Source organism: Dermacentor albipictus, chromosome 4, assembly GCF_038994185.2.
Source record: "Dermacentor albipictus isolate Rhodes 1998 colony chromosome 4, USDA_Dalb.pri_finalv2, whole genome shotgun sequence".
Classification (NCBI taxonomy): domain Eukaryota; kingdom Metazoa; phylum Arthropoda; class Arachnida; order Ixodida; family Ixodidae; genus Dermacentor; species Dermacentor albipictus.
In genome coordinates, this window is record NC_091824.1 from 35,146,293 (window position 1) to 35,173,946 (window position 27,654).

Below are 27,654 nucleotides of genomic sequence, written 5' to 3' on the forward strand. Positions count from 1 at the left end.
CAGAATACAAAAGATGAAGAAGACAAGCGAGAGCCACCGCTCTGCAAAACAATACTGAACAAAGAAAGCAACAAGGCACTAGGGTACACGGCCGCCGCAAGATACAGGCCAGGGAGATATATTACCTGCGTAACCAGCAAGCCGAACGAAGAGATGGCAGCTGCAACAATAATTGCTAGGGACAACAAGGTGGCCGAACAGGTCGCCATAGCAATGGCCACATGGATCTGCTGATCGGACATGCTGGTCATAGTCGCGACAGACTCGTCGGCAGCCTGTCGCCATTTTCAGGCACAAAGAATTAGAAAGACTGCACTCAACATCATCAAGAACGCAGAAATCCCTGAAACGTAGATTGCTTGCACCCCGGGCAATGAAATATTGATGGGAAACCAGGCGGCTCATGCCGCTGCACCAGAACATGTATGCCGAGCAACCGCACCGCGACAACGTTTGCTGCCAGATCAAGGCAAAATGATACGAAACAAATAGTGGAACATTTTGTAACAGTGCAACTAGTACTGGCGGGAATATCTGCCTCCACACGGCAAGCTTAACAGAGAGAAAGCCGTCATAGTACGCAGGCTTAAGATGGGCATTTACCTCCACTGGGCACTATTACACGCATGTAGCACTCAACTTATGGGCCGTTTTATTGAGGGCACCGCCATTTTGCGATCACAGCGCCGTCTATCCCCAGGCGCCAAGCTGGTATGTGGGATCGCGCTAGAGAGTGCACGGCGAACGTGCTGTTGACAATGAGTCTCAAGCTTTGGCGCTTTAGCAAGAGCTGTCGACAAGTTGCTTGGGTTAGAAAGCTTTGCAGTGTGTCGTCACTAAGCTTTTAGCTTTGATATATCCCCAATATAGAAAGGCAGCGGTCCTAGAGGCGTTCCCCCAGCTCTGCCCACGATTCAAATAGGAGGATAGTCAAGTTTGAACATCCTCGATACGTAACGTATGCATGTAACGTGGTATTATTGTATATCGAACCCCGAACTCTATTAAGGTACCACTCATGCGACAACAATCAGAGGCGTCTCCATGCGTCATGCGGTGTGCCGCACCAGCGTACATCCCAACCCAATTAACTGCGAAGCTCCCAGGAAACACGTTTTGCTAGCTTTCGTGCTCCTAAAATTTTCACGCTAAGATTTTCTAAACGTTGTTTGTCGGGCACGCGGGCATCAAGCTTTGCAAAATAAATAACTGGAAAATAACTAGATCGAAATGGCTGCTAACATGGATAAAATCGGCTGATGCTAGTCGCTGCGAATATGCCACGATCTACCGGACGCACGTGACGCATTGAAAGATTATGCGCGCTCTTAGGTCTTGAATTGTGCTTGTGCGTGCAAGGGCACCTCGCTTACTCGACAGAGCCAAAAAACGAACAACTATTCTTTGAAGCAGCAACTTGATCTTCTGTAGGAATACAGCGCGCGATGAGCGGCGTCGAGAGCTTGCCGGCGAGATTCGGAAGCACGGAAGAGCCCATGTGAACTATAGGGCCGGTCGCACACGGTAGGCATGGCTTTGGTCACAGAATGCAAAAGAACACACCTTTATTTCTTTTAGTCGGCACGTACTGTTTTCATAATACGTCCTCGGTTAACTTCGGCGAGAACGTTGGTTGCCAAGCATGATAATCTTAAAACACGTCTGAAGAGAATAAGCGTAATGTTTGTGCACGATGAAATAGTTAACTTCGTCCATTCACAATAGTTGACCGACTCGAATACGCGCCTTTCTTTCATGTCCCAGTTTGATCATGGGTGCCGAGTTCCGAGTTCGTCACCGAGCGCTCTCTGAGGAGAAAACCTTCTGAACACACACGCGATTGCATGGAGTCGTTTCTGTTTATGCTGACAATGCAAAGTGGACCCTTCTCTGCTATCCCGCCGACGAGTGTCCACGAAGTCGCCGCGGCTGAAGATGCACTTCACGCTTGCTTCTGAAAGTTATTTTTGCAACCGAATACAGAGGAGTGGTAGACCGACGACGTTCAATCATCTAGCATCGCAGAAATCCCAGACAGAACACCTTAGAATAGCGCTAATTCGCCATTAAACTGCTACGATTCCAAGCTGCCGCTGGGAGAAAACGGAATCCGCTCATACCAGTGCGAGGTGGAGAGTGGTGCGGTGCGCTGGCTCGAGACTACGTTCCTCCTCGCCGATGAAACGGTCGATACAAGAGACTGCTAAATCTGCATACGCCAAACACCCTTCACCACATGGTCTGGGAATGCAAAAAGAACCCGCAGGCAACTCCCATCTGATCACGAATAGAAGACCAGTGGGAGGCCCAGCTGACAAGCCCAAGAGCTGAGGACCAGCTATGGCTGGTAAACAGGTCAAGGCTCTCAGCACAGAGCTGCAGCTGCCTGCAATATGGTGGTTGCCCACCTTCCGGCATTTACAGTTTGGTCTCCGTAATGAGTTTATTTACTCACTCAGAAAACATTCCGGATAACGACTGCAAGAAAGTGAGGATTGTTTCAATATATAATGTTTTACAAAAGCTGTTACTAACCCACACAAATTAAACATATAGAGTGTGTCATATAAAACCTCGGTCCTACATTAGAGATATATATAAAAAAAAGCTTGCTTCGCATAGTTTACTGAGAAGATCGGGAAAGCTAACTACGCGCATCGCACTATATAGCGCATGAAAAGGGGGACAAAACATCTATTTGTTGAGTATTTTCGAAGCAAATAATTAACCTACCCGCTTGCAATTTCCAATGCACGTCACACATAAAACGGTCGTAATTTTGTTTAAATACGGGATTGCTGTCGTTCTTGCTCTTTCCAAGGAAAAAGGAAGCTTTATAGGCATTTTAAATAACGCTTATTCACCTGCGAAAAACAAGGGTTTAGCTAGCTTCATGAAATCTTTTATCGGCGCACGCACTTCAAATGTTCTCTATCAAATAGCTGCAACATTTCGCACGTTTGCTCAAAATGTAAACATCTTCAGTAATCCTGTCTTTTTCTGAAAACCGTCAGAACTGGCAATTTCTTTACATAGTTTAGGTAAATTGTGTCATGACTCGCGAAAGGAAGTAAAAGCAGAGAAGCCAGAAGCCGTTTTATTCATTTTAAATTTAAAGTCAATGACATATAGCTGCACATTGAATAGCAACCCAGTTTACTTTGTATGTATTCAACATTAAGTAATTCAGTGTTCATTTAGCGTCTGATTTAGCACGGAACCTGCAGAATAAAGCTATAACTAGTGAAGCGTGTGACATTGTTTCATTAAACGCAAGATATATTTCTACAGTTCTGCCACAATACACTTAGCTTACAATATGTATTAGTCCGTTCAAGAAAATATGATGCATCACAAATAGCTGATAAATATCTGTCATACCTGATAAAGAAGCTTGAATCTCTTCTGAAAAAAATTGCCTGTTTTAGAGCAAAAAATTGTTTTAGAACCTGCAGCACAATAGATATTATAGCATAGCTAAATTTGTTGTCTTATTTGGAATTATGCATACTGCTGTCTCTTCAGTTTGTTTTTAACACAGTCTTTCATTGTGCATTCTAATTCTGAGCACTTATCAAACCAACCCACTGAATGTTTTCGTTTCCGTATGAGGTATTTAACACAGAACAGTTCTTTGCCAAAAGTAACCGGTTCTTACCCTTGTCCTTGTTATGAATCCTTGGAATCGACTACCAGGAGACATTGTGTGCCTCACCGAACATGACGAGTTCATTCACAGATTCAAGAGTCATTTTGGGGTGTTAACGCTTATCTATGCATGCATAGTTGAAGTGCAAATAAACACGAGGATAGATCAAAAGAAGACCAAGCGAATATCTAGCACTCTTCCTATCTGCTGTTCTTATCATGCGTCCTCGTGTTTTTTTCGCTTGTAGTCAAGTGCGCATTCTCACACTCTCACCCAAATTTCAGCTCCTCTGCCTCATTTTTTAAAATAAGGTTGCATTACTATGTTTAATTCTGCATAAGCCTTGTATTTCTTGTAGCGTTCAAAATTGTATTCTTTTATAAACGTGAATGTTCAGCATAGCTAGATGGTTGAGTGTTCTATTGGCTGTCTTAATTCATTGTCAATTGTCTCTTGGAATAATTTAATTTGACACTATAAAACATATGTGTTTTCGTATAGGCAGCAGGAAGACTTAACAATAGTTTGGCACTCAAATCTTCTTGATAGGAACGACTAGGCGAACGTTAACTAACGTGCACTGATCAATTTCTCGTAGCGAATGCTTTCTCTGGCGTGTATGGGTTAGCTGTTACAGTTTTTCTTATGACCATGTGGAACAAAGCAAATTAAAGTAAATCGATTCTTGACAATCGACGTCCGACCTTATCAAGTAAAAAGGCTCATAAGGCCGTGAGGGTGCTGTCAAGAAAACAACCAACAGACTTCTTTATTAAGACCTGCAGAATAACTATGCGGTCATCTGGGGTAGCAGTGGAGCAGTGTCTGTCGATGAGTGGCGGGTAGAATTCCCCGTTTCGGTGGCTGCGTTTTCATTAGGGTGAAACGAAAAAGCAAATGCTCGTATACTTACATTTAAGTGCACAGTAAGAACTACAGGTGGGGCAGTTAATCCAAATTCCTGCACTACGTCATCCCTCATATGGCATCCAGCGCAGTTTGTGAACGTGAAAACCTTAATTTTCGTTAATGTGAGGTTATATATAGCCATTTCGGAATAACGGGAACCTAGCAAAAGCATTTGGTGGCTTTATTTTGATTCCTCCGTCCGCTTTTTGGCTTTCATTCACTAGATAACTGTCTTGAGGTCGAAGCCTTTCTTTAGCATTTTCTTTTTCCGCAACCCACATGGTCACTTTCCACTTTCCTAGGGCAGCCAGTGAGGATTGTCAGCGATGCTTACCATTTACGAGCCTAACTTCGCTGAAAATTACCGTGCATTTTCTTGTTTGGTTTGCTTACCTCAGATGCTATTTCTGCGATTTTAACATTCTTTAGTAGCGTAACCTGCAGTGACCTGCCCTACTGTGCGTGAACTGTGCTGTGTTTTGTATGCTCTGCTTTATTCTATGAAATTTGTCATCTTCCTATTTCTTTCCTATTTCCTCCCATTCTTCCTGTCTACCATTTCGATGTTTCTGTCTCCTTTCTGAAAATTAGGCAGGCTTTGTGCTTTTCCGGTGACAATTCCCAACATGCTCCTCGCTTTTCCTTTCCTGTCATCTGTGTAAACACCTTCAAACTAATCAATAATAATAATAATAATAATAATAATAATAATAATAATAATAATAATAATAATTTGCATAACTTTGTTTTCAATTCTTGGCTTAACTATTTCATTAAATTGATCGGAACAGTCAATCTGTTTTCCGTAACGACGTTTTACAGAAGCGTACGAAAATAAACCTCACTGGGAAGTTCCTTTTGCCAAGTCCAGAGACTAACCACAGCATTACCGCTTCCATCGAGGCTGGTACGTTTCCGTAACTTCATGATACTGGCATCCAAGCTTAGTCTAAATGGATTTCGGGCGACAGCGTCTTACGACTAACACAGTTTTTCGGCGGAAAGGATTGAATACCGTATATATTCTATAGTGCTACGTGCATTTATATGAGCCTGATATGCTTATAAAGGCAGGTAGGGATACCTTTCTGCGCTGAGCCATTGTAAAAATATCAAGATCAAGACCACGAATGAGAAAAAAAGCGAAGAAAATTTCATAAAAGCAAATGAATTATCTGGCAACTGCTCTTGAAGCCGCACCAAAGAAGATCAATGAATCAACAAATCGTTTATTCACCACGTCAGAGAGCGGAGGGCACGGGAAGAAAAAGCTCTAGTGAGCTTGACTAGGCTTTCCAGCCTTATTACAGTTCAGAAGCGTGCAGTTGCGGTATACATAACCTGCGTACGTAAACATAGGCAAAGAAAGATACATTAGGCTTGTATACAATCATTGAAAGTAAAGCGAAAAGCGAAGGAAAACACTACATCAAACAATTTTCATATTTGTGGCTTCCAGACATGAGCGCCATACGAAGAAAGCATGAAGCTCCGACCAGCTGCAACGCTTGGGCTCCGTGATTTGTGCGTGGTGTTCTTGTTTCGTATTTTTTCGTGAGCCGCAAAGGATATACAGAAGTGTATTCAGTTAACTCTGTTCGTTCTTTAAGCATTGAGATATTGATCTTTACTTCATATTTGTATAGAATAACTAGGCGTAGGTTATAAGTAGTAAAAACCGTTAAAATGTCAGCAGTTTCAAAGAGCTGTGCGGAAGGCTGATCTCTGGCTAAGTTATGAATGATGCGTAAAGCTTTCCTTTGAAGTACGTAGACCTGCTGTAAGGCTGTGTGCGTGGCAGTGCCCCATGTCAAGTAATTCACTTGTGACATGAACAAAGATTTCAAAAGCAACCATTTGTTGTTAGTAGGAAGGATGTGAGTATTACGGCGTAAGATATCATTCAAACGTGAGACAGCTAAACACACGTGACTGGCATGCACATCGCACGGCAACTTTTCTGTAAACCAAACACCAAGGTTTTTGAATGCTGACACAATTCCTACGTTATTGGAGCTATAAGCCAAATATTCAGAGCATAATATACTTTTGCCCTTAGGGCGAAAAACTGTCTATTTTATTGTGGCCGCAATAATTTCTAATGCATTTAGTTGCGACCAATGCACGAGTATGACAAGCATTTCGTTAGCTTTTCTAAACAGCTCGTCATGATTTTTACAGCGGAACAACACACTGGTGTTATCAGCATTAATTATATAAAATGAGTTAATATAAATATTGACGATGCAGTTATATATAAATTAAACAAGAAATGTCCAAGTATACTTCTCTGCGGTACTCCTCACGTAAGACGCAGCGTTTGAGATGAATGCCCATTAACGTTAACGTAGTGACGTCGACGCGGCAAATAACTCACGATTTCAAGAGGGTCTCCTCGAATGTCATAGCTTTTAAACTTGGCAAGAAGTATTTGACGATTTAAGAATGTTGTTTTGTATTTAAGAATGTATTGTTCGTTCGTTGATGCATTAATTTATTTCTGAGAAATATCTTACGCTGCAATTTGTCGCATGAGAAAATGCCGACCAAACCTATCGCTGGAAATATTATTATCGCTGGCGGGCAGCCAATGGCAGAGCGCTATTGCGAACGAAACGCTTTGTGAAGTCGACCCCGGGAAAGTGGGAAAGGTTGTACGTATGGGAAGGTAACATAATCTCAACCTAAACCTACATGCAGAAATCAGCCAAAGGTCAAGCAAAACAGCTATAACATGAAAATGCAGAATTTCTTTTTGAGTTGGAACAGATGCTACGCATCCAGAGATATATGCACAAAACTCTGCGATTGAGCCGAAAATATTCAGTTAGGAATGGGTGTTAGTGCGTGAAACACATTTAATTCTCTAACAGCATGCTTCAAAATTTCAATAAGACAAACATCGCTTTTCTTGCAAACTGAAGTGTTTATAATGAGCAGAAGCTACTAATACTTGCAACGTGTCAAGCCCTGCTTCTGCATTACACATGATTTGTGTGTAGAGAGAGAGAGTAATGCAGAGAAAGGCAGGGAAGTTAACGAGAGGTAGTTCCGGTTGGCTACGCTGCGCAGGGGGAAGGATTAAGGAGGATAAACAGAGAAACAGAGTGGAAATGGGAGATAGAAAGAAAGGGAGACAAGCACGAACGAAGCGCGTACACTACAGAGCGGTAGGGGGCGGCATTCTTAGAGTCTGTGGTAAAGCCCCGTAGACCGAAAGAACTTTAATAGCGCGAGTAAGGCCTTCAACGCGAATGTTCTTTCGGAGAAGCTAGTTTTCAACGTTATGTCAAGTTCTTGGTATACTTGCAGAACTTCTGCAGTCTTTTTTTTCCCCAGTTAGCGATTGTGAAAGCTGCACATTATTTCCTGTTCTGTTGATGTTTTTATCTCATCTAGTAATGTTGCTTTGTTCTTTGTCTCCGAAATGGCGATAGTGTGCTGTTCAGCAGCCAAACTTTCCGTACAATCGCAGGTATTAAACAATAACGAAGACAATAGAATTACAAGCCGATAGAATAGCAATGTCAAAGTAGACGCAGTGCTGGTGATTTAAAGCCCTACAGTTAGCGGTATAAGACGTGTTTTAGTAAGCTATGGTATATAATAAATCAGCAATGCTTCCCCTGTGCTTTCAACGTAAAGAACCAATGTGAAGCGTCTATGCAATAAACGTCAAGGCACCAATTCACGCAAGTATATCAGACGAGGAAATGGGTTGCGTTCCCCCGACTAAGCGAACATTTCAATAGCACCGGCGTCCGATCGTTAAAGCTTGTTGCAAAGGGCAGGATGCATACTCGGCATGGAGAAAGCGTGGGAGAAACGCAATAAATTTTAAATGCTGTAAGCAATACTAAGTTCGACCGGGATCCTTTTCCTGCATCTCTGGAAGATGATCGGCAAAAGCACACAGGAAATGGAGAGTGCCAAGAGAAATCGTCCAACGCAGACTATACATATTCGAAATGCAAGCAAACGGGAAGCTGCTTTCAATTCTAACACTAGCGTATTTCAATCTGGGCGTCTTTTTGTACTGACATTACCCCCGCGTATTCGATCGCGGAAGCTCCGCAAACACACCATAAATAAAAAGCTCACGAGAACATTTCAAGAAGAGAGGCGGAGACGAGGAAAACATAAATTATGCCTTCTCGTCTTCCGTATGACTGACTTTAGTTTTTCGTTTTGCCCTGGTTTTATGTAGGGTGAATTGAATCCTAGTCGTCCAACATGTTGTGCTTCTATCTCCAAGGCACGTGTAGGAATCGACACAGAATGTAAAGTAACCACTGGTACTAAATTTGAAATTCGATATGCTTGCATTCTTCGATTGCCATATCTTCATTAATACCTTGGACAGAGTAGATAAGTACGAACATTGCTATAAACATATTTCAATGTGGTGTTACAGTCAGCGTAAGTAGCTCTTCCCAAACGGCATCACTCGTGACCTTGCGATCATTATAATATTATTGACCTTGTTTTCATGAATGAGCAACTTAGGCGAAATCGTCATGATTGCGATATTGTTGAAGGCTTTCGGACCATAACGGTGTCATAGTTGATTCGAATTTAACAAATGTGCTTAAGCTTCTTTCACATGAGAATGTATTGAACTTCGAGCGTGCCGATGACAACTCTCTAATTAGGTTGGTCGCATTCTCTTTTGATGACTTTCTGACCGTGCTAATCACTCCTCTGTTGAGGTGTTTTGCATCGTTTTTATACAATTATCTATCAATGTATGACTGACTACATTCCAAACAAGCATGTAAAGCGCAATCTCAAGGACCCGAGGCACACACACGAGATTGTAAAATTAATTCATCGCATCAAGCGTCTCTGCAAACAGCTCTACGCTGCCAATCCAATGAAAGCTGCAGTATTGTCCACACTCAGAAGAAGGTTAAAATCTGCTATGTCGAATACAAAATGTTTATATTTTATTGGCCTTTTGTCATCCTTTATCAAAATCAAACCATCACTGCTCTGGAGAACCGTCAGTCCACAAAGTCAGCGCTCTTCTACATTTATTGATGCCGATCAACCATGCTCAGATAACCTTAGTAGCACTGAAGACTTTAATTACTACTTTAAATCAGTCTCCAGCTGTGACGATTCACGCACCTCCACGTTTTGCACTAATTATTCGTCAGCACCTTTTCGCAGTGAGGTAATCACCACAGCTGCTGTACGTAACCTTATATTCAAGATCGATACTTTTAAAAGTGCTTTACCAGGTAATATAGCCGATATGTTGTTACGGCAATATTCTGAGCTCTTCGTAATCGTATCTAGTTTTTTCAAACATTCGTTGAATCTTCCAGTGTTCCAATACTCTGGGAATGGGCTAAGATTGTTTCCATTCACAAAGACGGCAATAGGCAGATAATGTCGAAGCACCGACCTGTTTCTTTAATACCAACATCTCGCATACTATCTGAACACATTATTTTCAAACATATAATTGAGTAGTTATCTGAACCTAATATTATCTCGCATGCTCAACACGGCTTCTCTTCTGTCTTCTCGACGGTAATAACAAGGGAACTGAAAGGCCAACAAAATGGCGTATATAATGCACTTGGTGTGATTTTTTTTATATGGAGCAAGTCAGTGCGAACATCAGGGCTGAAAGTCTACGGAAACTTAAATCTTGGCATTTCTTTTCACGTTCTTTCAGAACGCCTGTATGTATTATTGGCGCAAAATAATTTTTGCTCTAAGATAAAGTTCAGGGAAGTCAATTACAATAACTAAAATGGACAAATCATAGTAACTTTCTCTGCAAGAATAGTCAACTTGGCAATCTTTTGGGGAGCAGGTAGCATTACAAGTGTTCTTTTGTCCCTGAAATTGGCAGTAGACACTACTACATTTTAAAAGAGACCTGTGTAAGTTCGGCAGGCTCAATCGTGCAGTTTTATACACCGATATAGTTGCTGAACTATTTCCCCGAAGAACCATGTCTGGTGAACTTGAGCAAACATTGGCAGCACGACCCGAGGGAGCAATTTTTTTTTTTTTATCCAATACCTACTCGGATGTGGCTCGGGAAAGAAATGAGTAGCCATGATTTTTTTTAAACCTTATATGGCCGAGGGACACGTCTGCGGCACTCGTCATGAAATTACTCTTAAATGAATATTAAAGAACAGTTCCCGCTCTCCTTTAAACATTTTGTATCAGATAAAATGACGAGACAGGCCTAAAGCATTCATGTATCTTAAGAGAAATTATTATCTATAATTTGCAGAAGCATTGGTCAGTAAATCGCTACTATTTTCTGTTGTCTAGGAATGCCCTTCAACCGAAGTTTATCTTCGCTTCAAAGGTCGCGATTTCGCAATGAGCAATATATCCACACGTGTGTCAATGCAAAGAGAGAAGCCCATGAACCAGACGGAGCAAACTTTTTCAGATTAAATGCGAATAAGTTCTAGAGCTCGCATCTCGCTATTCTAAATCATATTCGACGTTAGATTTCAGCGTCTGTTTGAACCTCATCAATCTATTGTTTTTTTTTTTGTTCTTAGAGCAGAGACTCAGGCGGAAACCGACTAAAGTCGACACACAAACAAGCGGTACTTTCAGCAATGGTTTCTTAAACGGTTTCAGCAATGGTTGCTCACGTCTGTTTCATGATTGTTTTCTTGTGCAAAGACAAAGACGAAAAGGCTCACTGTTGAAAGCAGTGCTTTTGTGTGCGTCTTGACTTTTTTCCTGTTTTCTCTTAAGAGGAAGCTTGAGCTCGTGAGCTCCTCTCTAACTGACTACAATAGAAGAACTTGTCTTTGTCTGCACCCACTGAACCAAATTTGGTGAGGCTTGTTAGATTTAAAACAAAAATTTGATATCTATTGACCATTGGAATGAGAATTTCGGTTTAGGCTGTTTGCAAATTCTCAGTAGACGAATGCATCAAGTTTAGAGCTCTGTAGCTCTGCAATGAAATATTATTTATCCTCTCCGTCAACTGCATCTCATAGCATATCTAAAACGAAAAACATCGGTGTATTATACATGGCTCTCAAGCATGTCATTAATGTGTGAGTAGGGCTTCGGCGGAGCCGTTGTACACACTGTAAGAAAATCGCGCAATATAAAAATTGTAATGCTAATTTCGTCCACTTTAGTTGCCGTAACAGATCCAGTTTACAGAACTGCGATATTTGTTTTCAATGCAAAGTTAAAAGTTTGTAAACTTCGGCACTTTCTTTTCACCTTACCAATTTTCTTTAATTCTGGTAAAAACATTTTAGGCCCAAAAGAAAATTCTGCTTCCTATAGTCACTACAATTTAACCTCCTCTTTTAAGTTCGACGCATTTCATTCAAATCGGTCCAGTGGTGCCCTCATATATGCACTGCTGGATTTTATATGCATTTCAATTTGCGGCGTCGTTGTTGGCCGGCCCGAAGTATACCTTAGCGCTGGACAAAAAAAAAAAAAAGGAGAGAGAGAACGAAAACGTACCGAGGCTGGCACTCGCTCCTTGCAAATCTATCCTCCTCCTCTGTTCTCGCAGGTGGGTCGCCGTGCCCGCGGCCACTACCACTGCGTGGCGGCCAACAGCCTGGGCCAGTCGCGCAGCGAGCCGCTCTTCCTGCGCGTCCAGTTCGCCCCCGTGTGCCACGAGTCGCAGAAGCTGATCTACGGAGCGGCCAGGCACGAGCCGCTGCAGGCAAGCTGCATCTGCGCCGTACCCGTTTCCTCCGCATCCTTGCAATGTTCCTACGCGATGAGTGTCTGTTGCGACTGCCTAGAAATAACGAAAAGAAAAGAGGGTGTGCTGAAGAGAAGTTCAGAACCTGTTGGAATGTTGACTGCCTTGAACGGCTGTTGGCGCGTGGCTTCCTGCTAAGCAATATTTTATTAAACGGTGTCTTCCGTGGAACTTGTGTTCCTAAAGCTTGATCGCCATGAAAGTGTCGGCAGAGGAGCTGTCTTTAACACCTTCGGCGCGTTACAAACCTCCTCCTTCGGCATCGGTGATCTGGCTAGCGCAATGCCGAATACAAGAGGACCCCGGACAACTTTATGGTGGTGACTACCCAAGCTTAGCAGCAGAGTTGATGTTGCTTCTCTTTCGGGGAAGGTTTACGAATCTTCCTTTTCACAAATCTTCTGTCATCCTCATTTCTGCTGAGCTGAATTGCCATAGCGGTAGCGGACAGCAAACTTAGCGCGTTATTGGCCAATGTCCCTACGATGAAAGAAATGTTTCCGATTGTAGCTTTGTGTAATGAGTGTCTTGAAGTGAGAAAGTATCCAAACCATAAGCTTCTGCTAGACGCTGTCAGTTCCCATTGGAAACTTACGCTTGCAACGTTTAACACCCGAATGCTCTCGAGTGAAGCTAGCCGAGCAGGGCTCTTTGAGGAACTATCAAGCATTGTTTGGGATATCATTTGCCTTAGTGAGGTTAGAAGAATTGGTGAGGCTTATACAGTGCTGACAAATGGCCACGTCCTCTGCTATTAAGTTCTCCCAGATAAGCAATACGGGGAATGGTTTCTAATACATAAGAACATAGCGGCCAGCATTCTCGAATTCTCCAGCATCAATGAAGACTTGCCTTAAGGTATAATGTTTGGTGTGTATTGTATGCGTGAGCTGAGACTTATGTTCTGTGCAAATTCGAGCAGCTCTTTGGGTTATTTGTATGTTCCTACCCAGTGGTCTATGAGTCCGCATTTTCCAAAAGTGCTGCTAGATATCAAGTTTCGAGCAAAGGGGCAAGGTTTTAGTGTTCCCTGACACTAATTCTGCAATTGACATGCGCCCCGTAAAGTATTTAGTTACGCAATTAACTAATCAACATCTGTGTATATTGTTGATCATAGCAGCGCTTATCGTGCTCATTCTGATGCTAGCCACTGCTGCAAAGGTTGATTAGTAAACATTGTAAGTTTATCTCAAATACTCTGTACTTATATTAACGCTACAATGATTCTTAAGAAGTGCAATTAAAAAATAATATACATTAGGCGCAACATTTTGGGGGACAGGTTTAATACTTTGATTATTTGTCTTCCTTTGTTCCCTCATCATCTGGGTGTTACAATCTGGAACTATATCCGTACGCTTTTGAAAAACTAAAGCTAGTAACACTTCAATTTTTACAGTGGCATTCATTGGTGGCCATCACGTGAATATTGTTTTTCTTAAAACTCTGTGTCCGGCAATGTTCTGTCAAGAACGAATGGTAGATCTAGCTCACAATGGCATTGAATTCCTCACAAGAATGCACGGGACTCTCAGCCTAATACAAAGTAGATGTACCCAAGATTGAAGAATTAAGGTTTATTCAAAATGTGTGCTAGAAGGTGGAGAATATTTTAGAATGCGGTACGTTTTTGTGTAAATAATGAGCCCTGGACATCTTGCAGTACATTTCCTACGTGCTGCGTAATTGTATTCAGCACCGTCCCTTTAAGACATGTGCTCAATACACAATAAAGCTATTATTACAATTAGGCCTTTATAATTTCCTGACCTTGCTTGCTCCTCTGGCTCCTTTGTATGCACAACTACAAAACGTTTACGAAAATTATGCGAAACTGACTGCCCCACCAATATACTCTCAGTAAAAAATACAGTAAGTCATAAGAACTGTGGTGGAAGGGGTTTTACAAGTTAAGTAAAGATTAGAAATATTTTACATTTTAGCCGGTGGACTATTCCTAATACCCAGTCACTAAACTTATTGTTTTTCGTAACCATGTTTGAAGCTACAACTGACCAGTTCAAATTGTTCAGTATTGTATATATTTTACGCATAATTTAGCGCATAACTATCTCACTCCTGCTGTACAGGTGACATGTGACGTGGACGCGGATCCTCCGGAAGTGACCTTCCACTGGCATCTAAACCATTCCATGGAGACCGCGATACCACATAGCATGCAGGTATGTCTATTCGTCACATAGCACTCCGTAAAGCATAAAGAAATATAAGTGAGTGCAAGATAAGAGCAGTGGCAAGGATTTAAAAGTTGGCCAAGAAAAGTAAATCCGGCTAACTAATATCGCCACTGGGTAACAGGACAAACGCTTCGAAATTTACAAATAAAAATCCCAGAAAAAATAAATGTTTGCTACAAATTTTCTGATTTAGTCTTTTTCCGTAAAGGAATGTACCGTTTCGAGGGAACAAATTCTACGACCGGTCCCTGCAGAAGGAGCTGTCGTTCCAGAAATCTTTACGACAGCCTCAAGCATCTAACTACTCAGACTTTCTTGCATCTCATGTACTGCAGTACACATCACATATATATTTATACGAATGCGTAGCGTTCTTAGTAAGAGTATATTTAATAGACGCTCCCTTTCATCAGTTTTAACATGTTCGCGTATTTACAGCTCTATTTGCCGCTGTATTTGCACCAAAATTTGCCAATAGAGTGAAATGATCATTACTGGCGAAACTTCCCACTCTTTTTTAAGCTAATAAACAGCCACAGCAATAAAACTTTGCGAACCGTGCATGGCTTCTGTCGGAAACGACCAAAGCGTATCTCCGAAGTCAGCACAACGACATTGGTAGAGACATGCGTTCCTGAAAACAAGCTAGGATTCCACATTCTTGCACGGTAGCGAGTATACTCGGATAATAATAGAACTGTATGAATAATACTGCTAATAGCATTCTTTGGACACTTCGCTAGGATTCCCCATTCTTGCACGGTAGCGAGTATACTCGGATAATAATAGAACTGTATGAATAATACTGCTAATAGCATTCTTTGGACACTTCGTGCACATTCATAAATATTTCTATGTTGCATGTCTCTAATCGTTTTCCCGCCAACTTGATCGACTAGGTATACTCTGTGGTCTAATGGGTGAAAGACCGAGCTTCTGTGCCCGGTTTTAAACCTTCTTCAAAACCAACCGTTAGACCAGGTTGGGTCGCTGAGTACGTTACACCGGCTAATTGGCGCTTCTCAATGAGCCTCTCTCACGCTAAATTTGGATCGCGAAGCATAAGCCAATAGGTACGTGCAACTGTTCAACGAACTTTTTGACGCCAACTTAATTCACGGGCTACGTGTTCACAGGGCATATGCGGCGCTATTGTAGGACAAAAAAAGATCTGACAAATTTTCTTGTGCGAGATGGAATCGAGCACGTGTCATCAGAGAATACTATATCAATATGTACTCACACCGCGGATGCCTTTGTGGTGGCACCGGTAGATGGGCAGCATGTCTAGTTAGAAACGCGAGAGAGGATATGCCGACTGGGTACGCGCCTGACTCCCTTCTGCGTTAGCAGTAGGGTGTCTCTCTACATTGATTCAGTGCTGATCGCATCTACGTGGGCCTTCATCGTGAGATGCCTTGTTATGGAATTCTTTTTACCCATTGAAAGCTAATAGAATATAGTCAAGCCAAATATTCCATATTTTGTTTCAAATAGCACAATGACAATTTCAAACATTGTCCACATCCTTGTAGTACAAGTAGTAAACGGCTTTATTGAGGTCCTGAGGAGCTAGGCAGGGCGCTTGCTAGTTAGGTCCCTACCCAGCCGTTGGCTAGTCCCGTGTCGGAGCAGAGAGGCCATGCCTCTCTGCTCGTTCACGGGCTCTCTGCACAGCCAGTAGCTGGACGTCTTGTTTCGGGTCTGTGATGGCCTTCGTCCAGTCTTCTTCTCCCTTAAAATCCTGTAACACAGTGTACTGCCAGAGCATGTGACTTAATAAGCAATATTCAGCGCCACAATCACCACGGGTAGAGTATGTTCAGAAAGCCTCTAGAGGTGTAGGACCCCGTCTGGAGCATGCGGAGCGTGCTAGCCTGCGGTCTGTTGAGCTTATGATGGGGGAAGGGAAAACTCTGCCGAATCCCTCTGTAATGAGATGTGATTTCGTTAAAACTAACTAGAAGATCACTGTGGACGAGTTTTCCCGAACTCACCCGAGATATCATCCCGTCGCGGCATACCTCGCGCATTGTGGTGGGTTCTCTCATTGGCGTTCAGGTGACCCGGTAATAGGTCTGGTCCCATGTGAGCTGGGAACCAGACTATGTGGTGAACAGTGTCAGAGTGGTGTTTGCCGTTCAGAATCCTGGCTGCTTCTTTGGCTATCAATCCCGATGCGAACGCTCTAACGGCTGCTCGGGAGTCCGTGTACTGCGTTTTTTGTCAAGTAATGCGAAAGCTATAACGGCTTGTCGCGCCATATCGACCGAGGAGGTCTTCAGCGAGGCTGCCGAGAGAAGTTCTCCTCTGTCATTAACTATTGCTACGGAAAACTTGTTGGCACTAGCGTGTTGCGCCGCGTAAACAAATGTCTCCGTTCTGGATATATTCTTTAAGAAAGCTCTAGTCCTCACTAACCTTCGACCTTTATTGTGTTGTAGGTGGACGATTCTTACAAAAGGGTCTACAATAAAGGAGTTCCTTGTTTAACATCAAGTTGCATGGTATCCCCCTGATTGAAGCTAGGACGTATCGTAGTATTAATAAAATTCGCATGTATGTGTCATTACATTGCACGTTATTCATTGGGGTATATTAAACGCACAAATATTGCGTTAGGAGCGAATGCGCTGTGCGATTGATTGCTGTACAGCCTTATTGCTGTAATTGCTGTATTGCTGTACAGCCTTATTGCTGATTGATTGCTGTACAGCTGTAAATTTCGTAACTGTGTAAATTTCGTACATTTATTTCTGTAGTTCTGTTCACTTCGTTCTCGGAAATTTCCTCCCCACCGTCCAATTCCCTGAATGTACGCGCACATACGCTGACTAATCGCTCTGGTATACACTTAAGAGCTGTTTCCAGGTTCTCAGATTTAGTGCCCCAAAATGCCCGCGGTGATTAAATTTGTCGCACATTTTCTGCGATGTTACGTTTCACAGCGCACAGTTCATGCTTCGCAGTGTTTTATAACTATACAAAAAATATTTGTAATTGGTGATACGCACTATTTGAGTAGAAGAGAAAGCCCAATCTGACCCTCTTTCATTCGTTTTTTCAAAGCTTCGAATATTCATACTGTCCAGCACCAATGTTAAGATACTTTCCTACTTCAGTTAACAAGCCGCAGCGCTATTGGAGCTGGTTAAACAGAGCAGCGAAGTACCTTGTCGTCATAATTTCTTGCGCTCTTCTCTGTAGCTCGTCAGTGCTCGAGTAGCCATTGCGTAAAGTGCTACCTTAGGAATACAATAAAGTGTTAAAGGCTAAGCTTTAGTCGCGGAGATATGAGTCACAGATGTACCGCTCCTTTGAAAGAGGAAAAAGGGTGGCAAAGAAAGAGGCTAGCCAGTGTAAGTACCGGTTGGCAACCTGTGCTAGGGAAAGAAATAATGGGAATAAAGGTGATGGAAGAAAAAAAGGGAGAAAGAAAATCGGAAGACATCTAAGCACTTCTTATGAGTTATGAATGCGAAAACAATGTCCAATCGAACGCCGCCGAGCGGCCCTTCGAGTTTTGCGCTGCGAGTATTGTTTTCGAGCTTTGCTGCGTGGTATGTTATCGAGTCTTGCGATTCAATTGGTGCAGGTTTTTTTGTGCCATTTCTAGCTTAGCACGTTGATTCTAACCGGATTTACTTCGACAGTATTACCGATAAATCAAGGAGGCCGCATGCCACCGACGTCCTGCGCCACGAGAGCGCGAGGAAGCAGCAGGGACCACCAAGGCCGGCAGGCGCGTGCAGCAGCTTAGCCCATTGGGGGTGAGAGAGAGAGAGAGACAGAGAGAGAGAGATGTAGACCGCGCGCCGGCTTGATAGAACGAGAGTGCGGCAACCACACGCATGCGTCACGCGACTGCATCAGATTTGGAGACGCTCGACCACTTGCTACTTTACTGCCCTGCCTTCGGTGTGGAGCGCACGGACTTGTGTACAGTCTATCGACGACTGGGGCTGACCTGCGATACCGCGACCGCGCTGCTATTCCCTGCAGCCCGCTCGTCCATCGTGAAGCACGCTCTTTCGGCAGTGCTATACTATTGCAATGCGACGCACTTGAGAGCGCGGCTCTGAGACCCGCACTCGCATTCTAATCTTTTTTTTTTGCCCTTGCCACGTTCGTCCTGTCTTTTTTTCCTTCCTCTTTTTCTCCCCATTCCCCCTTCCCCGTGCAGTGCTGTTGAGGTGTCCTCATGTGAGAGACAGTTACGGCACAGCACTCATCTCTTCCGTCTCCTTTTCGAAAATCACTTCACACACGACAACCCGTCCCGCCCCGTAGCGTCGCGTCCGCGTATCTGCTCCGTCCGGGAGAGGGCGACAATGCTCTCTCCCCTCACGCAACAACTGGCGCTATGGCGGCGGCAAGTACACTGATTCGCCCGCTCTGCTTTGTCGAGGCACGCTCCTGACGTGGCGCCGCAGCACATAGGGAGTTTAGGTGCCGCTTCGCTGCTACAGACGCTGGGATTTTCCCCTCAGTGAGCCACTTAATGCTTTCGCATCGAAAACAGAAAGTACAGAAACACAAACTGAAATGAACGGAATTTGCTGCACTTGAGCGATCGAACTTAAAGCTGCCGACCGCTCGAAGCGAAATTCTGATGAACTCAAATTTTCAAAAATTTACGAAATATTTGAGGATTATGACAAAAGGGGTGGGGGAAATCGGTCTGATGATTAAAATTCGTTGCTGTCCACCAAATAGACATACCACATTTATGCACTCTGTTTCGTGTGGATGTGTAAAGCGGACGAGTATGTTGCATTAGATTTCGGCTGACGTTCAAATATTTTATTGATAGGCGAGTTTTCTGAATTTCCTACTCCTAAATTATGGTATAGCGCATCGTAAATCAATGTTGTCTGCTTTTGACCTCACAACGGATGTAAGAATTAAATACACGTTTTCTACTAGTTAGGGCTCCCAGTTTAATTGTTCGTGGTTCAAGGTTTGGTACATATTGGGGATATTGATTGTTTCCGGGCTTCGAGGATTTATCGTAACGCTTTTTTACAGTGAGTTTCCATTACGCTTGTGATGCTGCATGATACGTGTGCCTTTAATATATGTTTATATTTCTGCTTTTTTATGTTTCATGTTTCATATTTTTACGCCCCATCTCATGGCGCCAGCAATTCTTTGATGCCGTCGGTAAAAATGTAGCATAAACGCAACAAACATGATCAAAAATTAGCTCAGGGGACATCGAGCTGAATATTTCCTTCATTTTCGCGTACCTATAGACACACATTTTTTTTATTATTTACGCCATCTACTTAATTGTTTTGGATTGATATTAGCTTTGCAATTATTTTTATTTGCTTTGTTCTGAGCTTACGCAGCTCAGGTACGAATGAACCTTTTTTTTTCTAACGATGTATATTTTTTGCCGCACTGACAATACGACGTGCGTATGAGTTTTTCATGCTTTTCATTTCAACTTTTTTGTGGCCACGATGTGCTTATGTCATGCTTTGCATTACATTTCTTTTGTGTGTGTCTGTTTTGCTAGATATAATATTTCAATGCCTACCGAAAATGTACACCATGCTCAGTTGAGCAAGCCCAGGTCAGGCCTCATAATTTGCAGCGTTTTGTCCGTGTGCGTCACACCACATCGTATTGATGTAAAATCAGATATTGAATTGAACGTGAGTTGCCGATGTCAAACCGCCTTGTAAACGTGCGAGATACCTGAGCGTGTTGGTGGTCGTAGGGTGCCACGCGTTCGGTGGCGACATTCATCGCTCGCTCCGAGGCCGACTACGGGGCGCTGAGCTGCGAGGCCCGAAACTCCGTGGGACCCCAGCGGCGGCCCTGCCTGTTCAGCGTCGTGCCGGCCGGCCCACCCGAGCCGCCGGGTCTCTGCGCACTCGCAAACCAGACCGAAGAGGCGTTCCAGGTCGGTACCTTGGCTGTCTCTCTCGATATCTCGGTCAGGGCACCTAATACCGGGCGGGCATCTTTCGTAGTACCTGGTCGTGTATGGCTGCTCGAGGTAGACCAACGTATTATTTCTGATACGCAGCCCCGAGGTTCACATCTCATAATGTTAGTCTCATAGCTCTTCTCCATCGCTGTCACTGAGGACGATGCGTTGTTCAGGACTGCAGTTACTGAACATTTACTGGTGCAGCTGCAAATTTTTGTTGTTGTTTTTCTTCCTGTAAATTCCTTTTATTGTTTTGTTTTGTGTTTGCATTGTACCCACCCTCCCTGTAACGCCCTCTTGGTCTTGAGGGTATAGTAAATAAATAAATAAATAAATAAATAAATAAATAAATAAATAAATGATTAGTTAATCATGCGAGATTTAGCGTAAAATTGACGGCAGCGTTTCTGGTACACTGAAGCGAAGCTGACGTTCTTTAAAGGCCGATGCACAGAACACTTCTTGTGTGAGGTCATGAAGGCCATTGCGCAGTTGTTGAGAGACAGGGAACTCAGGGAATTTGTTCTTCGATCAGGGAAAATTAGCTGTCATTTTATTGCAAGGGAACGAAAGTCGCCGCAATGCTGACTCGCGTAAAAGAGACGACTCGTAGCAAATTACCTTTGACGCCATGTGGTCGGCTGCAGGAGTTGCCACCGTACAGTCAACGACAAATTTTCGTGACGCCCAATTTTTGGGACACGACCGAAATTTAGGAAGCAAGAGCCCCCTCGCCGTCCGATTTTCCTCGCTTTTTGCCGCGACCACAGGTCCTAAACGCCGTTAATCAAAGACAACACCCCGTTTACATTATCTCGGCGCTTCGAGCCGGCGTTCTCGCACGTGAATCCACTGGCAGCCGTAGCCACTACCGCGGCAACGCGAGGCCTAGCTGCTTCGACATTTGCTATTTAGATTGTTGCCATTCCGTTTCGTGTTCTTGATTGAAACTATTCGTCGCTGTCAGCAACTCCACCTACTACGCTCCTGTTCTCCTCGCGATTGCCTTCGAAGCTTAGAAATCGCGACGTGGTTCATCATGCCGGTTCCAGAAAGGCAGCTTTGCCGCGCCACAATATTGTTTCGCGGTGAAACAAACAAAAAGTATTGCGGTAAAGCTTCAAAAGCCAGTGAAGGGGCAACTGTCACGGGACACAATACGTATTCCCTGGTATTGCCTAATTACACACGCATGCACTCACTTTTTGGTCTTACAGTACGAGCGCCGATATGCCTAATAAGTGTACTGGCAGGCATTCAGAGCTTTTTAGGACGTTTCTGCGGCAATTCGAGCCCTTAAGGGCAGTAAAAGACATGAATTCATTTTTTCGGACGTTTTCGCGGCAACTGGGAGTCTAGAAAATCGGGCTTTGACTGTACACCTGACCGAGAGTATGCTTCAAATAGTGCATGGGGCGAACGAGTGGTGGAACGAGGACGATAGAAAAAGGACCGTCCCTTTGTGAATTGATCTGGAAAGGAACTGCGCTGCCTCTTTTTTGAAATAGCTTGAGCTCAAAAGGGAAAGTGTTGGCTGACGCCGAGATGCAGGTGTCCCTCATCCAAACCAAAATAAACTTCTTAAAGCAGTGAAACGCAACACTCAGGCATTGTGCGCTGGCTGAGAGTGTGGCAGGACAGCTGAGGCTGACTTTTCAGCTGCTGAGAAAATCAGATTTTTTACAAAACTCGAGCTTCATACCAATGAGCTGGCTATCAGTTTCGAAAATATTTGCTTCGGTATGCATTCTTTTCGTAGTTGCTTTGCCTTTTTTTTAGAAATAATTTATTCGCTGTCCATTTTAATAAACTCCTCCCTTCAGTTTTCTCATTTGAATAAAATAAACAGCGCTCCTTAGTATTCAAACTGGATTTAAGTATTTTTTGTTACTTAACATGCTTACTAGCGAGTGACAGCATCGATCGACATGGTTTCAGCCCGTGTTCACATAAAACAAAGTTTTGTGTAACTCAGAGAAAACCTGCAAAACTCAGGGACTTCGAACGTATCAACCTGGTAGACACCCTGCTCTCCCTCCTTTATTGCCGTTGCTGGTTGCACCGCTTTTAATTTTTGAAGATAAATCGACTCGCCCACATTAACACACTGCTATAGCTCATTCACATGCACAAAGCGACATTTCTTCGAGCTGGCTACCAAGTCAAAACTGCCCGCTGTGATCCAGGTAAAGTTGCGGAAAACACCACCTTTTGTGCCACTGTTCTGAATTTGGAATACAAAGACTATGAATGTCCAGTCCACTGGGGCCACTAGTCCAGCGAGCGTACAAACACTGCTGGAACACCGCCTCCACCGATCGTTGAACGAAAAGGCCTCGAGGGCACGTTTGTGCTTTTTGAAAACGAGTGCCATTACGAGCGCCTTCGACTGGGTGGTGCTCTCCGCGCACGTGCACGTCCATTCGACGCTTTCCTTTCTCTTCTCTGTTTTCCCCTTTTACCTTCGTCCAGTGTAGGTCAGCCAACCATGCGCTTTTCAAGTTAACATCCCCGCCTTCTTCATTTCTTTTCCTTTTACCTTTCCCTTTTTATGTTTGGGCGTCTTAAAATAATAGCTTTTTTTTTCAAGCCGCTTAATGTTGTATGGTTGTTTAACTTGAATGGTTTGGTAATAGCGAGCACCGTGAAATAAACAAACTAGGAAAAGGAAACGCCACAGCGCGTACAGCGCGTGCTTCTCTTTTGTGGCTTGTCCGCGCATAGATGGCGTTGTCGCGAAAGATAAACACAACGCCCGTCGTTACGACGCGTTGCGGTGCCATACCAGAACAACACCTCGGGCCATCCGATCTTTACTTTCTTGTTTCCTTTTCAGGTCCGCTGCATGGAGGGCCACCACGGGGGCCTTCCTCAACATTTTGTCCTCGAGATCCACGATAGCGGCGGCCGCTTCCGTGGAAACGTGACCTCCCCCGTGCCATATTTCGAGGCGAGTATCAAACCACCCCGTCACTGGAAACAGCGCGCACGTCTCGGGTTTCACGTTTTCCGAGCACGCCAAGCAAAACATAACGCCTCTACGGGGCACGACGTACATTTTGTTTGCCTTCCCCTCGATTTATGGCTCCTCTCTTTCCTTGCAACTGAACCTTTGTTATAGTTCAATGGAAGGAGAAAGCGACTTGCACCGCGTCACCCCAAAAGTGCGCGTCCTAGTAAAGGGCACTTTTTTACGTTATTTTGTTTGTCGAACAGCCAAATGTGTCAGGTTCTCAACGTGCTGAGTGGTTTTAGCGTTTCCTTTTGTGCGTTCGTCCTGCTTTTCGCTAAGTGAGCACTATACCTCAGAGGGGCAATTTTTCTCTCGCGCGCATAGCTGCTCCCGGATCGCAGAAACTCACACGAAATGCGTATCGGTGAGGTCATTTGCTTTCATTTCGTAAAGTGTTCGGAGTGAGTGGTGCGCTTGCTTGGTGCTTGCATTTCAGATTGTCGATGCGATCAGTACGATATCAGAGGTTCCTTGCTAGCTGCTCGTCATTGGCCCTGTGTGGTGCCAACTATAGTGTGCGATAATAAATTGAAAATAAATGTGTCTTGCTTCACTGCTACTTCGTCAATCCTACTATTGTTGAGGCGATAACAGAGGCTGGTACGAATTCATGGCACTCAAAATCAGTCGGGCACGCACAGTTCTTTGGTTTAGACACAATAATGAGGAAGTGAGTCTCATACCTATGATCGAGGCGTCGCATGTCATTAATAGCTGTTGCAAGTTCTTAAATCAGCCGTCAGTAATCCCTGACAGGAAATTGAGTTCTTAAATCTAAACAGTTATCTTTCGCAAGTCTCCACACATGTTCGTAACTGACGGGTTGGCACTGCCTTCCCTTCAGCATGCGCGGATAAGTTTTGTGCCCTTGTTCTATTTCGCCACTGTGAGGCCTTTCCCTTGATATTAGCCGTGTGTGTTCTTAGTTGAAACAAAGAAATTCGGGAACTTTACGTGGCCTATTCACCGTCTGGCTACGAGGCACGCCGTAGTGGAGGATTCTGGATTCATTTTGACTGCCTGGGATTCCTTGCCTTACTTCTAAGTTTAAATTCGGGGGCGTTTGTGCGTCCCCTTCGAAAGGCAACCGCTGCAACCGGATTCGAACGCGTGACCTTGGGCTCAGCAGCCTAACGCCACTGGGCTACCGCGGCTGGTCGCTTCTGCCGCCGTTTTCGTTCTATATACTTGATTAACCGTGTGCACGCCTAACTTTCACTAACATGAACCGCAAATTCGCCTTTTCAATGCTGTCTTATTCACTCAAAAGTGTCTTAAGTATACTCTCTGCGGCGGGAGCAGTCCCTTGTATTTCTTATTAGCTTCAGTCTTGTCTGTCGTAACAGTACACAGCATACCTGCGGACGCAGTTTTTCTCGCACGCCTATTACTATTTCACGCGTAGTAGCGATTCGCGCGAAATGTCTCGCGGGCAGTGCGCTACTTTGTTATTCATGAGGTGTTCACGGCAATTGACGCCCCCTGTTCCCTGCCTGCATTTTAATTCTCAGTCATCAGTACCAAGAGAGGTAGTTCCTTCAGTTTTCGCCCTCCAGCATGGCGTGCCGAAAGCTATGGCGAATTCAAATCTATGCAATGTGAATGGTCCTCGATGAATTGAAGAGTGCTGTTTGTCTCGGGTGAAACGAAAGCAGAAGATCCAGTAAAATGGCCGCGCTTTGTTTTGAATGCTTTTTTATAGGTCTGTCGAAATGCGTTGTGTCAGCCTACGTGCCGCGCGGTTCCTGGAATTCATTATCTGTTTTGATCTCGCCCGTCGTGAGAGTAAACATGCTGCCCTGCGAAAAGTGCTCTCGCCAGCCTAGCAGCTGTAGGTGGCTGCTGCGGGCTGAAAACTCCCGCAAAATGCGCTTCGGTGAGGTTATATTTGCTTTCGCTTCATGCAACGTTCGCGATAACAGGTGCCCATGTTTGGTGCCAGTATGTTGTATTGCTTGGGTGACGAGCACTAAAAGAGAATTTCTAGATAAATATTCAAAGCTTGCATGCCGCGTGCCCCACTCGACGTTTTGTTTGTTTGTCTAGCAAACGACATTTGTCGTGACAGTTCTCTTCGTGGAAAATTACTCCTGATATTTATGTACCGTTTTGGGCGCGTCCCGAGAATAAACAAGCTAGTTGAAGAAAAAAAGAACATAAATAAATATTTCTCATATATGTATAGCTGTTGCTATGCAGTGTAAAACTGCGTGAAATTCCTACCCGTAGGTCGCTTACGTTTCTTGCGTTCATACTACCGAAAATTAGTGTGCTTCATTTGTGCCCTCACGCTTTGTTGTTTATGGCAACATTACTCAAGCAGTTATTAATTATTTGTTCTCCACTGTCATACTGCGCCGCAAACAATAGACAAGGCGAAGATATAGAGAAAACTGGTTTCTTGCAAAACTGATGAGTTATGCCTTTTAGTGGCAGTTGAAGATAACACAAGGTACACAAATCACTAATAACGGTGTAAATGGCAGACTGGAATTGCTTAATGGCCTATTTTGCAGCTTCGGCTTAGTTGAGCAGAACTAATCAATTGTCTTACCTAAGTGTTGTGTTCAGTGAACGATGCCAACAAACTCCCTCATAGCAACATTCTCGTCCTATCTTTAGAATATTTGGTGAATTTCGGGACTATACTGGTCGCATATATTTCTCGCAGGTGTTACCTCATACCCATTGTGATTGCTTCTGTGCAAATCGTTTTGACGTCCACCCGATTTGATTTTGTGTATTCCTGGAGTTCCAAGGTAACTTGATAAAAATCGGGCCCCTCGGTTAACCCCATTTCTTCTCGTTCAAGGTAACTCGCGAGGAGTTTATAAAATAACAAATGTCCAAGCGGCTATGATGTCCATACGCTTAAAAGGTTTTGTCTCTGAGCCACTCTGCTGATGCTGAAGCAGAGAATGATACTGCACGCGCAGACAGCTGCTGTCGCGAATTGGTTTCATTAGCTTTGTTATCTGTATACATGATATGGTTGCAACAAAGCATGACTTCAGCCCCTTGACTTCAGCCACAAGTTCAGCATGACTTCAGCATGACTTCAGCCACGAGTTCGCGGCAGATTTTCGGCGTCACGTGGCATTGGCTAACGCTGGACAGCTTTCCCGCTTTTCTTGCAGCTTTAGGCGTCGGCGCTGTAATAAGGCATGAGCAGACTTCAGCGTCGAGTGAGCGTCATACCCAGCGTCGCATTGTTATTGACGGCTCCTGCCCAAACGTATTTGTTATGGTAGCGGCTTTATTATTCAAAAATACTTGGAAGCAGCGCGAAATGACCAGATGCCGTCGTACAACTCGAGCGCCCCTTATTACTTTCTTTTTTTGCTCATGACGTAGCGATGGCTTGATGGATTGCGAAGCGATTCGACCTAGGGAATCCTAGCAGTACTAAATTACAGCAAAGCTGTCTTTAATGCTACGAACCATGAGTTAGAATACTTTTGTAGGTCATTCCTTTCCGCCTTCTCGCTCAGATGGGTTAAGGATAACTGGACCTTATATAAAGAAAAGCTCAACTCCAATACATACCGCGAGTATTATTTCGTTCCAACCATACGGAAACCTTGGCTCAATTGATTTCTACAAGAACTCTCAAACAAGGAGGTACTTTTTTGGGTGGCCAAACGATGGCGGGCGGCGGCTTTATAGGCAGCCAAGATATCTCCCAAGAAACAATGTTCCGATGTCACCCACAAGGAAAAACGTAAATTCTTTTCCGACGATCTTCAATCTCTCGTAAAGAATAGCCCCACAAAATTTTGGAAAGTCATCCCTTCTTCACGCACTCCAGGACACATTGGACTATCAGGCGTCAACGCCCCTCCGGTTGTACCCTGTGTACCTCCCGTGTACCACCGGAAGAACTTCCGTCTGTGTCCAATACTTATGTCACAGTGGTGTTTTGTTCGAAGAATATACAAGCATCGCACTAACAATTGAAATAGACTACCGGTTAGAGGCCTTACTTAAATAAAAACGGAAGGCGTTCTAATACTGAATGAAACTCTAAAAATTGCGGCTTTTGACTTTTTTTTATTCACAAGTTTTCCAGTTTGCTTACATAAAACCATAAGAGTCAGGACTAAAGGCGCTAGCATGCGCCTGACCGAGGCCCTGACCCCCGTACAATCTGCGCTCCAGCGAAGCAATCAGGACAGCGCAAGGATGAGGAGGAAAGGAAAAAAAAGGAGA

The 27,654-nt window shown here is 43.9% G+C and overlaps 1 protein-coding gene across 1 annotated transcript in view; it reads left to right on the plus strand.

Annotated features, from left to right (window-relative positions):
• The window catches only part of LOC139059516 (nephrin-like), a 400,294-nt gene that overhangs the window by 329,865 nt on the left and 42,775 nt on the right, over positions 1 to 27,654 (plus strand). The window contains exons 7-10 of the mRNA XM_070537938.1: positions 12,090 to 12,245; positions 14,381 to 14,473; positions 20,217 to 20,402; positions 23,269 to 23,382. Coding sequence (XP_070394039.1) covers positions 12,090 to 12,245; positions 14,381 to 14,473; positions 20,217 to 20,402; positions 23,269 to 23,382 — 549 coding nt within the window. The remainder of the gene's footprint in view (positions 1 to 12,089; positions 12,246 to 14,380; positions 14,474 to 20,216; positions 20,403 to 23,268; positions 23,383 to 27,654) is intronic.